Below are 12,643 nucleotides of genomic sequence, written 5' to 3'. Positions count from 1 at the left end.
TCACCACTTAGCCCAACTCCTCCTATATCTATGCAGAAGAACCCTTGCGCAGCATCTGAAGACTAAAGCTTGGCCTGTATAATTTCCTACAATCTAGACTTGCAAGCCTTCTCAAACTTAAAGCAAAATTCCGGAAGAAATCACCTCCAAAATCTCAGAACCTGACATGTAATGATGTTGGCTCCACAAATGGTACAAATTTCTCCAGCTACACCCAGTCCACACACACAACGAGTGGAATACTTTTGTGATAGACTTCGGAACAATGCCAAATCACAGCTATATCACCCCTAGGGTGACAATCAAGGTTCACCAAAGAAAGAGTGTAAATTCCTACCCGAAAATTCCCTTGTGCTAAGCAACACTAGTTAACTTGGCTGAGCAACGCAATCAAACATTGATTTAGTATTTAGATGAACGAAAAGGCCCCAAAATGATGCTAACCTCTCATTTATCCTTGCTTCCTTCTCTCTCCTTGTGGGCCCTCCATTCGACCTCCCTCCTTGTCTCTCTCTTCCCCCATCGAATTCCCTCAAGGAGTTTGAATTTCACTCCTTGAGGTGGCCTCCACAATCCACTATCTGATTAATATCTCCATTTTCTTAATGTTTGGAACTCCCCTCCTTTCCAAAAATTAACTGGTGTCTCCTTATCCCCTTTCTCCTAAGTCTTATGCCAAAATCTTCCCCCATTGCCAAAATTGCAAAATTTTTAATATTCACTTAGCGAAATTAATTGGTGGGGATATTACAAACAAATTGTAGCATGAAGATCATTGATAGCAGCAACTAATGCAAACATTGAATCAACCGTCAAGTTTTGCTCTTACTCTTCAAGTCCCTCTTCCTCACAATCTTCTTCAAGTCTCTCCAAATCTCCCTCTCAATTTCGAATCCTTCTTTCACAATTCACAAGTAGTGAGGGGAGAAGATATGAGGCACATATATATAGGAGGAGCAACAAATTCTTGCCATAAAGGAGGAGCATGCCTTGGAGTAATTCATATGCCAAATAAGGAAGAGTAACTTAAGCCATTATGGAGAGAGGCAATGCATGACTTCAATGAAGGAATTTCGTATGCCTTGAGGAGTGTAACTCATGCCTTTTTAGGAAGTGTAACTCATGCCACTAAGGAGAGAGGGTACAAATGGCATTTAAGAAGAGGTATGCATGCTTTTGTAACTTGTGCATTTAAGAGAGAGTGTAACATATGCTTTAAAGAGTGTGTAAGAGGAATCTTTTATGACATGCCTTCAATGAGTGTGTAAGAGGAATATGCCAAGTCTTTTATGAGAGAGTAAGACAGAGTAACGTAGAGTTATGTGAGACATTAAGGAGAGGGGTACAAAGTATGAAGGTAAGGTGACTTGAATTTCTTTTTGATAATAATATCATAGTATCATAAGGATAATAATAATACTAATGATAATATTGATAATTAAGTCAAAATGGAACTATTAGGATTGATTAATGATAAGTTGAGTGATTTTCCATCAACTATACTTGATTACCAATTGATACAAGGTGATTTACTATTTTTAGAAAGTCACTCCAAAATTGTCAAAAATGAGATTTTATTTAAAATCATTCATCCCTGAGCTGCCAATTTTTGACGTGTCTCATTAAGTAAACAATAGAAAATTGTCAAGCTTATGTGATACCAATATTTGGGAAATCAAATATACTTGATAAATACAGTAACTATAAAGCTAATCCAAAGTTTTCTATACTTCATACACATATAAAAGTAAATATCTAATTGAATGACGACATATGGATGAATAAAACAAATGTGTTTTAGTAATAATCACTGCATAATATTTGTAGGTCAAACAATCATTGCGGTATCCATTACTGTCTTACCATCGTTTCCTTGGTATCAGGTATATGAGACGTGGAAGGAAACAAACTTTTCAACGCAGTGGTGTTATGAAAACTACATTCAGGTAAAGAGACTATTCTTAATACTTTCTAGCTATTTCTTAAAGGTTGAGCTATATTGAGTAATTCATGTTGAGTCCTTTCTTTTAAGTTTTAGTGCAGAGGGTCATATGTTTTCCTTTTTGTCTCTTTGGGCCTGGAATTTCCAAATTCTCTTGCTTGTGTGATGTGATTCTCTTAGTTCATGTACTTGTTCATTCTATCGAGCTATATATGCAGCACTTTAAAATAATTAATTATTTTTCTCGTAAAGTAATTCAATCTTTAAACGTTCAGATTGAATAAATTTGCATATCTTCGTGAAATTTGTAGTACGAATTCTCACCACAAAATAATCCTTCAATGCTGCAGTGAACTTGCCAGTCTGGCATTTGAAACATTTGTTCATGTTTCTGTGCACTGAAAACATTTGAGAAATGCTGATTTAGATTGTGTCCATGTCCAGGCTGCCAATGTCTTCCAAAGTATAATTTGCATCTATTTAATTGTAGGAATTGTGGTTCCGCTTACAAATTAAAACATCAAACTTGTTTGCCAAGTTTTGAAAAGCTTTCCACAACTAGTAGTATAGTACTATGCTGAGACTGGAGGTTGCTGAATTGTTGAACTGTATTATAACAAATGACATACGTCAATATTCTTTAGCTTTTATTTTTCATATATTGTATGTATTTTTGATAGTGAAATGGGCTTCATCTATTTTACTGGTTTCTGGAAACAAGGATATCCTTGAAATACCCTGGAAACATTTTGGTGTTTTAAATACTAGGGACCCATTTCTGGGGCATTTGTTAGATGCTTCATGATTACAGGCTGCATTTCCCTGCTTTTCTATGACATAGACATTCATAACTCAAGTTTTGTAAAACACATTTTTTTCTAGGAATATACTTGGATTTACTCTTCATTCTTTACAATTTGTGTGCACTGTGTGAGTAGGCTAAGAGTGTCTAATATCGTCATCTTCTGCATTGCCACATATCTGTAAAGGTGCCAACTAAATAGGTGTCTACCATTTAGCTAAGAGGATGTTTATGTAATGGGATCCTAATTTTGTAAAAGCAGCTGGTCAAATCAAGGTCTTGTTTCTAAATGATGCTTTACAATATTTTGAGATATTCTTAGTGTTTTTTGGTCTCTTTCCAAAACTTGCTGATTTTTGGCCTCTTCCCAAGACAAAACTTGTATGGTATGCCACTTGTCCAATTCTTTAAATCCGATTCTGAAATTTTTACTTGAGGTACTTCATATGTACCCTCAATTCTGTGAGAATTGCATAGTATGAAGTGTTTGAGAAAAAACTTATAGCAAAAATTTCAAGATCATTCATTTGAAAATGATTTCAGCACCATTCACAAACCCCAACTTCCCCAAGGTATATCATAGAAATTAGAGCAAATATGAATCTAAAATTTGTACCATATGTACCTTCCAACGCCTCAAATTGCTCGAAACATCATATTTCGAAATTGAAGAACTATTTGTTATGAATAAAATATATATACAAATAATACAAATAATAATAATAATGAATAATTATTAATTAACCAATAATTAGTATTGAAGAGGCATGTGTCTATGGACATGACCGATCGTGAAAGGGTACTTGCCTAGCTATATATATGGGACCCTTTGTTGTAATCAAATCATTTCATATTTTCTATATAAATATTATTATCCTATACTGGATATTTACATATACTAGATATTTTGAATATTCTACTACTTTTATGAACTTTGTTCATAACATTGGTATCAAAGTTGTTCTATCCTCTGGCTGCTTAGCCGCTGCACAAAGCCAGTCTGATTTGACCTTTGGCCATCAACTTTCCTAGGGTACCTGCCTAGCTATATATATGGGACCCTTTGTTGTAATCAAATCATTTCATATTTTCTATACATTTTCTATATAAATATTATTATCCTATACTGGATATTTACATATACCAGATATTTTGAGTATTCTACTACTTTTATGAACTTTGTTCATAACATTGGTATCAAAGTTGTTCCATCCTCTGGCTGCTTAGCTACTGCACAGAGCCAGTCTGATCCGACCTTTGGTCATCAACTTTCCGTCAACTTTGTTGTCATTGTGATCGAAGCATTTCTCTATATAATTCTTGGAGATTCTCCAATTTTTCCATTAGGTCCTTGGCCATTAAGAAAAAGGAAAAAGAAAAAAAAAAGAAGAGAATAATAATTAAAATAAATTATTCAAAAATAAAAAAAAGGTATATATCTTTAAAGAAAAACTATATATAAAAGTCGGAAATAAAAAGGAAAAAAAAGTAAAAAAAAATTACTTATAGTAAAAAAAAGGGTTATATAAAAAAGTAATGAAAAAAAACATTAAAAAAATAATAAAAGTAAAAAAAGGGCATTTGCCTGGCCCGTCTCCCCTGTAGCTATTGGGCACCAATGCAAGTTGTCCCGCCCTACATTGCGACGACCTATCCCTTTCCATAGACAACCACCACCTTTTGCATAACTGCCTCGGATAATTCAACCATCGTTTTTTCCCCTATTCGTGCCCTCTTGAAGATGCCTACAGTGCCACCATAACCGTCCCTTTTAGCCTCCCTATGGTTGTTTTCCACTGCTAACCATACACCACTACTGATAGTTTTGCAACCCACCATATAAACCACAATTGAATGTACAAAATTAAATCACACTTCGTACATTGAAATTTAAAAAATAAAAATAAAAATAATAATACTCTCTGTGTTGTTGCCGGATTGGTCTTGTTACCACACAATCTAGCAGGGGTCCTAGAAGGGGTTCGAAAAGGATTACTGCTAGACCAAGTGACAACAATGGGACAAGGACCCACTGTCACCTCAATCAATGTCCCTTGCTCTTTACAGACTTTCATTGATGGAGGAGTCTCGGTATTAAGGAAATCACTAGAAAGATAAGGTCAATAACAATGTACAATGTGATTTCCAAAGCCCATTCAAAGGAGAGGCTTAGATAATGGCTTGCTTGCTTCAAAAACAAGATAAAGGCTCTCTAGAAAGGCTTATGTGAGGAGGCCTAAAACCTAGGAAGGAAGAATAGTCAATATGAATGATACACCTAGATCAAGGCTTCCTAAAGAGAGAGAAAGACTTCTCTTATGGTTTTGTGAGATAACAAGCATATGAAGGTTTGGGACCACAAGGGAGGCCTAAGAGGATCTGAGCAAGGCCTAGAGTTTGCAAATTTCAATGAGAATAAGATGCCTAGGTCAAGCAAGGATGACAAGGGTCAACGAATGATTAACTTCCAATGAGTTTTAGGAACAAATGACCCAAGAAAGCCCTCTAAACCAAGAAGCCTAGGGGAAGGAAATGATGTTGGAGCTAGGGTTTGAATTTCTCGAAATCTAGCCATGGGATTTGCTTCAAAATTGGAGGAGACTTAGAGAAAACCCCAACACAGTAGCTCGCCAATTAGCACTTCAAGATCACTGCCCTAATGCAATTCACACTAGGCCCTAGAAGACCCTCTAGGGTTAGGGTAGAAAATGGGAGAGGGAGAGAAAAGAAGAAACTTGATGTGATCAAACTAGGATTTAAGACCAATGTTTGTCTATTGGGAGGATTGGAGTCAAAATGATCTTGATTTTGTCATCTTCGCTCTTCAAGGAGGCCTAAAGAGATAACTTCACTATTTATGGATGCAACTATGCGACAACTTTAGACATTTATACTTCGATGGCAAATATTATGGATTTTCAAGGATGCACATGCAAATGATCCCTAGTAACATTCATACATTCATCATCCTATGAGTAACACATGAAAATTTTTCCAATAGCATCAAGGCCTAAAACAATTTTCATGAATGATCCAGGTGGATATTGGTGGCCACTCACCTATTCTACCTAGACCACTAGTCAATTTCATTTGTTTCCTTGTTTATTTCAACATTTACTATTTTTAGCAATTTTTTGGGTCCTGAACTTCCGGAGCAGTTTTGACCCCATAAACGATGTTTTTTTGAGGTCCACTACAGGCCCATAGCCATAGGCAGGGTCCTGTGGCAAAATTTGTAGTACTCGAAGAGACCTTTCCAACAAGGTATCACATGCGCCAAACGGAGATAATATGACCAAGTTATGACCCCAGGAAGTTGGTTTCCCAACTAACCCCAACGGGGCCCACAAACTCTTGGCGTTACATCTCCTGGGGTTAGGGTTTTGGTTGTTTATGGTTTCCTCATGTTTTTCAATAATAAATAGGCCCTTGAGCCTCATTGTAACACAGTTCAGAGGCATGTAACCACCACATCTCTTCTTAGAGATAAGCTACCATTGCCCGAGCTAGTCTTATTTCCATTCTATTTGTAAGCATATTTCAATATTTGATATTAATGAAATGAAGTGTTATTTTTGTTGTATCTCTATATTTATGGTTATTTTTGTAGTTTGTTGCGTTCCTATTTAAATTCGGATCAGTGATATTAGAGCAGACTGCTATTTCTTTGTTTTTCTTTGCATGTCCCCAACAAGGTTGGGATGTAAGGAGTTAGGGCTTGAATTGGTCGAACCTTTGCAAGACCAGCCTTGCAAATCCCGACGACCTCCCATGGCAGAAGAAAAGAAAGACGAGGGGGCAGGAGATCCTTTCAAAATCTTGCTCGAATAAGCCCTCGAGCGACAGAGGAATGCGATGATGGACAACTATGCCCAGATCCTTCAACGACTACCCAAGGGTGAAGCATCTACTTCTAGCATATACTCTAGAAGCGCCACACCCTTTAAGGTACAAGTTAACTTTGACATTCCCATATTTGAGGGTCAGATAGATGCGTGTTGAAGAATCTAGGGCATATTATTAATGATTCTTTCGTCATTGACAATTGCTTGTGATGTCTTTTATTTTCTTGAGTTAACTTCTTTATGTTTGCTTGTTCTTTAATCATCAAACAATTATCAATACAAGAAACACAATAAAGTACATGTACACAAAATGTTGGCTCCAAGCCAGGGCAAAACCTCTCCTCTTGAGAGTAAAACCCTTGAATCTCTTCTTATAGATATTTAGATGATGAATACCAAGACCCTTAACAAAATTGACACTAGATTACCTCCAAGATATTTGTCACTATCCTCTGCACTATTTAGCCTGCACTCCACAGTCTTGATATCACTGTCCTCCTTCAGTTCTCGGTCTTCTTGTTTATTCACTGCCACAGATCTTCGCTTTTATGTTACTGTCTTTGAGACAGTTCTTCATGCTCTTCGTTTAAGATAATGATGAGACAACCCACCACCGAGGGCTATACCGAACATCGTCACTATATATATATATATATATATATATATATATATATATATATATATATATAGATAGATATATATATATATTCAGTACTTCAATAGTAATGCCAAACTTCCGAGAGTTATCATTGTATAGATATAGATTCAGTACTTCAATAGTAATGCCAGACTTCCGAGAGTTATCACTGTATAGATATAGACATCTGAGATAGACTTCCGAGAGCTTGATATTACCCTTGATCACTTCACTGAGATATCATTGTGTATGCATACAATCTTCGTTGACTGTAATGAATGATCCAAAGACTTGTTGCTTTAGACTTCACGTCACACCTTATATATATGGGTCAACGATAGTACCTTGAGCCGACAGGAGTGCCTTGAATTTAGGCCAACATATCATCAAGGAGATTATTGCATTTTTGTAGAGCGGATTTGCATGAGGATAGTGACACTTGTTCTTGGAGTATAAACCTTTGACCTTATGAATTTTATAATACTTATGATGAAACATAAAAACCTAAAGACATCAAGAAGAAGTCTTTGACCTATGGTAATCACATCTTTCTCATGAAACCCATGATGCAAGGAATAATAATTTTCTTCATAATATTATAATTGCAAGTCATAATGAAAACTAAACCTAGTTACATTTTCTTCAACACTCCCTCTTAACTGTTGATTTTTGGTAGCATCAGTTGTGCTCTAGCCTTGAAATTTGGAGGAGAGGCTAAGGCACATGAGATCTCCAAGATCCAGAAATCGTTTTGAGAAATTCCATCCAGATAAGGAGTTATTAAAATAATTAATATTTTTAATGGGTTCCTAAGTCTAAACTTAGGAAAATAAAAATATTAATGGGTATTAATGAAGATAAGGATGAGAAGCTTCTAAGAGACGAGGATCAAGTCTGTTTTAATCTTAGCCATTTATTAGGGACTTAATCTCAGTGGTTGATTCATCAACAGGAAAAGTAAAAGAGAAGACTTGAGGGTCATTTGGAGACACATCGATAGATACCCAATATCTCAAGGAAATTCAATTCTCAAGGAAGAGAAGATCGATTTCAGAGGGAGTTGCAGGGTGGAGGAAGAGGAGGGCTTTAGCAGCAGGCAGTGATCGAGGAGGAGGTGACGCAGGGTCAGTGGAAGACAGTGCAGAAAGAGAGATGCAGTCTAGAGGAGAGACACAGGGCTTATGCAGGCTGACGCAGAGGGACGCAGAGCCACTCAGAGCCATGCTGGGTCAGTCAAAGTGACGTAGGGGTGACGCAGAAGTGGGAGCAGTGTCTCCAAAGTGTCAGATGGTCTCAGAGGGAAAGTCTCAGGTGTTTTGTTTCAGTTTCTCTCTAAAATCATTCCTTGTAAAATCAATTACTGCTGAAGATTAATAAAGCCCTCATCTGCCGCACTGGTTTTCCCGCAATGGGTTTTTCTGGGACAGTTGTCCAAAAATAACTGATGATGTGATTGAATCTTGTGCATGTATTTTTTCTCTGGGTAATTGTGTGATAACTGCAATAGAATTTATTTTAATATTTGCTGAAGGAATTTTGTAAATAACTTATTGAGAATAATAAGTAGGTGAAATAAATCAGTTGCTGCAGTAATAGAATTTCAGTTTAGAAATTTTCACATGGTATCAGAGCAGAGATCCGACAACAGGAAAGGAAAATCGATTATGGGTCAAGAGCATGATGCAGAGGCATCCACTCAAGGGGACTCGTGCAGATTTCCAGAAGAATGCACAAGGGACGAATATTCGATGTTAGCTTCCAGATTGGAAGAAGAAGCCGCTTGCCTTGCAAGCTCTGCCTCCTCGGAGGTTTGGTATATAGACAGTGGAGCTTCCTGGCATATGACAAGAATCCGAGAATGTTTTTCAGATTATCAGGAAGAAAGAATGAATTTTTAGATCACCATGGGGAATGGGGCAAAGTATACTCCAGTAGGAAGAGGTACGATAGTGTTTCAAACCGAAGTAGGAGAGCGACTCGGGCAATAAATGTGCTGGGATTGGGGATGAACTTAATTTTCATATCTCAACTTCAAAACAAGGGCTATGACGTTTTCTGCATTAAGGAGAAAGTATATGTCAAACACCCAAGCTGGAAATGAAGGCTCAGACTGGAATTAGAAGTAACAGGTTGTACAGGTTACAGCTAGAATCACCAATGGCACTGATAGGTAGTAATGGAGACAAAGACTTGAATGAGCTATGGCACAGGAGGATGGGACAATTACACAATGGGGCTTTAAGAATTCTCAGGAAAACAGTATCAGGAGCTCTGGAACTAAGTACTGACCGTGATGATGTATGCAGAGGGTGTGCTATGGGCAAGTATGCCAAAGTTGCGTTTTCCAGAAGTAACATTAGGGCGAAGAGTGTGCTAGGATTGATACACTCACACATTTGTGGATCGATGTCCACAAAAGCTCTTAGTGGTGCCGAATACTTTGTCACCTTCATCGATGACCATTCCAGGAAGACTTGGATATACTTTTTGGAAACCAAGGATGAGGTTTTCAGTTGATTCAAAGAGTTCAAGGCTCTAGTGGAGAATCTGACAGGAGAGACGATAAAAGTGTTCGCTCAGACAATGGTGGAGAGTATGTTGACAAGGACTTCACCAATTTTTGCACTAACGAAGGCATCAGAAGAGAGTGGACAACTCCCTACAATCCGGAGTAGAATGGAGTAGCGAAAAGGAAAAACAGGACTATTGTGGAGACAGCTAGGGCAATACTGTATGATCAAGATATGCCTAAATTCATGTGGGCAAAAGCATGCAACATGACAATTTATGTCCAGAACAGGACTCTTCACAAGGCATTGGGCAAAATCACTCCGGAGAAGGTCTTCACTGAGAAGACACTTGAAGTCAGTCATTTAAGGATATTTGGGAGTTTAGCATATTGCCGTATACTAGAAGAGAAGAGAAAGAAATTAGATCAAACTGCTGAGAAAGGATATCTTGTGGGATATAGCGAGAGTGCTAAGGCATATAGAGTCTATCTTCTAGGGAGTAGGAAGGTAGTAGTTCGGTGGGATGTAAAGTTCATGGAGGACAGAGCTTTCAGAAGATCCCGAGAAATACCTTTCGAGGAGCAGTCGAAAGACAAGCCGTTGGTCAAAACACTTCAACCAGAAAAAACTGGTACAAGAAATCCTCTTGAAGACAAGGCTTCAGAACAGGAGGATTCTCGGGAAGAAGAGGAGTTGATAGTTGTACCTACCACTTGTGGAAGAACGAGTCGGGAACTCCGACAGATTCTACAGGATGCAAAAGACTTCATTGGTGCACCCAGGAATAGTAAAAGGGAGCGAAGACAGCTAGACAGCTACCAGGGCTTAGTAGCTTAGGTTGGGGAACCTTCTAGTTTTCAGGAGGCCGTTCAGCATCAAGTATGGGTAGATGCTATGGTGGAGGAATACAGCTCTATAATGATCAATGATGTCTGGGAAGTGGTACCTAGGCTGGTACCTAGGCCTCAGGATAGATCAGTGGTAGGTTCGAGATGGATCTACAAGGTCAAATATGTTGTAGACGACAGTGTGGAAAAATACAAAGCTAGGTTCGTGGCTAAGGGGTATGCTCAGAAGTAAGGGATAGACTACGAAGAGACCTTCACCCCAGTAGCCAGGTATACTTCTATTAGGACCATGATATCTCTTGCAGCACAAATGGGGTGGGAGATTCATCAGATGGATGTCAAGACGACATTCTTGAACGGGGTAATAGAAGACGAAGTATACATCGAACAACTAGAAGGTTTTCAGACACATGAGAAGAAATCTCGTGTATGCAGATTAAAGAAAGCCTTGTATGGGCTGAAACAGGGACCTAGAGCATGGTACGGTCGAATTGATGGCTACTTGAGAGGATGGGGTTCGTCAGGAGTGACGCAAACCCTATTCTCTACTATCTGGTTGTAGAGAATGAGCCCCTAATCCTAGTGTTATATGTGGATGATCTCTTCTTGACAGGATCATCTAGGTTCATCAAAGACTGTAAGAAGAACCGAGCCACAGAATTCAACATGAAGGATTTGGGACAGATGCACTATTTTCTGGGGTTGGAAATTTGGCAACAGAAGGGTGAGAACTTCCTGGGACAAGGGAGATATGCTACAGAAACCTTGAAGAGATCGAGGATGCAGGACTGTAGACCTATGGCTACTCCAATGATCACCAACTAGAAGAATATTGATGCATCAAAAGATAAAGATGTTGATCCCACCTTGTACATACAACTCATACGGTCCCTGATGTATCTGGTCAATACCAGGCTAGACACTTGTTACATTGTCAATAGCCTCAGTCAGTTCATGGTAGAACCTAAGAGGGCGTATTGGGCAACAACCAAACATGTTCTCAAGTATATACAAGGAACAGTCGAGCATGGACTATTGTACACCAGGGGCAATGACATCAGGCCGAGTGGGTTCACTGACGTAGATTGGGATGGAAATTCAGTAAATCAGAAAGTAGAACTGGGTACTATTTCAATATTGGATTAGGAATGACCTCCTAGTGCAGTAGGAAACATAAATCTGTGGCTCTGAGCTCAGCTGAAGCAAAATATATGGCAGCTAGCACAACTTTGTGCGAAGCCATATGGCTTAGGAAATTGCTTGTGAATCTATTCAGGAGAAGGATGGAAGCAACTAGGATCATGTGTGATAACCAGAGTTGCATCAAGCTCTCTGAGAATCCAGTATATCATGATCAATTGAAGCATATTGATATCAGATGTCACTTTGTCAGAGACTGTGTCCAACGAGGAGCAGTACAGTTGAGGTACACTCCTATAGGAGAACAGGGGCAGACGTCCTCACCAAGGCTCTAGGAAGAACAAAGTTTGTTCATTCCAGGGAGAAGATGCGGATGGTAAAGAATCCATTTCAATAATCGATAAGTATCAGAAGTTGTAGTGCAGCAGTTAGCAATGGCAGTGCTATAGGCAGCAGGTTGAGAGGGAGCTGTTGTATAGGAGCAGCAGTGGCAGTGGCAATGTCATGGGTAGCAGTACAAGAAGCAACAATGCATGGAATGTGAGGTAGCAAGCCAAGCATCAGCACAGGTACCGATGCGAAAGATCAGTGTGATGTTTCTATAGTGAAACATTGCTAGAGCACATTCTTCGCTAAGAGGGAGTGTTGATTTTTGGTAGCATCGGATGTGCTCTAGCCTTGAAATTTGGAGGAGAGGCTAAGGCACATGAGATCTCCAAGACCCAAAAATAATTTTGAGAAATTCCATCCGGATAAGGAGTTATTAAAATAATTAATATTTTTAATGGGTTCCTATGTCTAAACTTAGGAAAATAAAAATATTAATGGGTATTAATAAATATAAGGATGAGAAGCTTCTAAGAGACGAGGATCAAGTCTGTTTTAATCTTAGCCATTGATTAGGGACTTAATCTCGGTC

General features: G+C 38.5%; 1 protein-coding gene across 2 annotated transcripts in view; it reads left to right on the top strand.

Moving 5' to 3' along the window:
* LOC149212293 (pre-mRNA-splicing factor ATP-dependent RNA helicase DEAH1-like) overlaps positions 1-12,643 on the top strand; it is a 445,368-nt gene that overhangs the window by 406,504 nt on the left and 26,221 nt on the right. For both annotated transcript variants that reach the window (XM_089391813.1, XM_089391812.1), the window contains one exon: positions 1,884-1,946. In XM_089391813.1, the coding sequence (XP_089247939.1) occupies positions 1,884-1,946 (63 nt within the window). The remainder of the gene's footprint in view (positions 1-1,883; positions 1,947-12,643) is intronic.

This window comes from Pinus tabuliformis, chromosome 1_1 (assembly GCF_031772625.1).
Source record: "Pinus tabuliformis cultivar Carrire ecotype Pingquan chromosome 1_1, CPIR1, whole genome shotgun sequence".
NCBI lineage: Eukaryota > Viridiplantae > Streptophyta > Pinopsida > Pinales > Pinaceae > Pinus > Pinus tabuliformis.
Note: the sequence above shows the minus strand (reverse complement) of the source record. Positions and strands in the feature narration are given on the sequence as shown.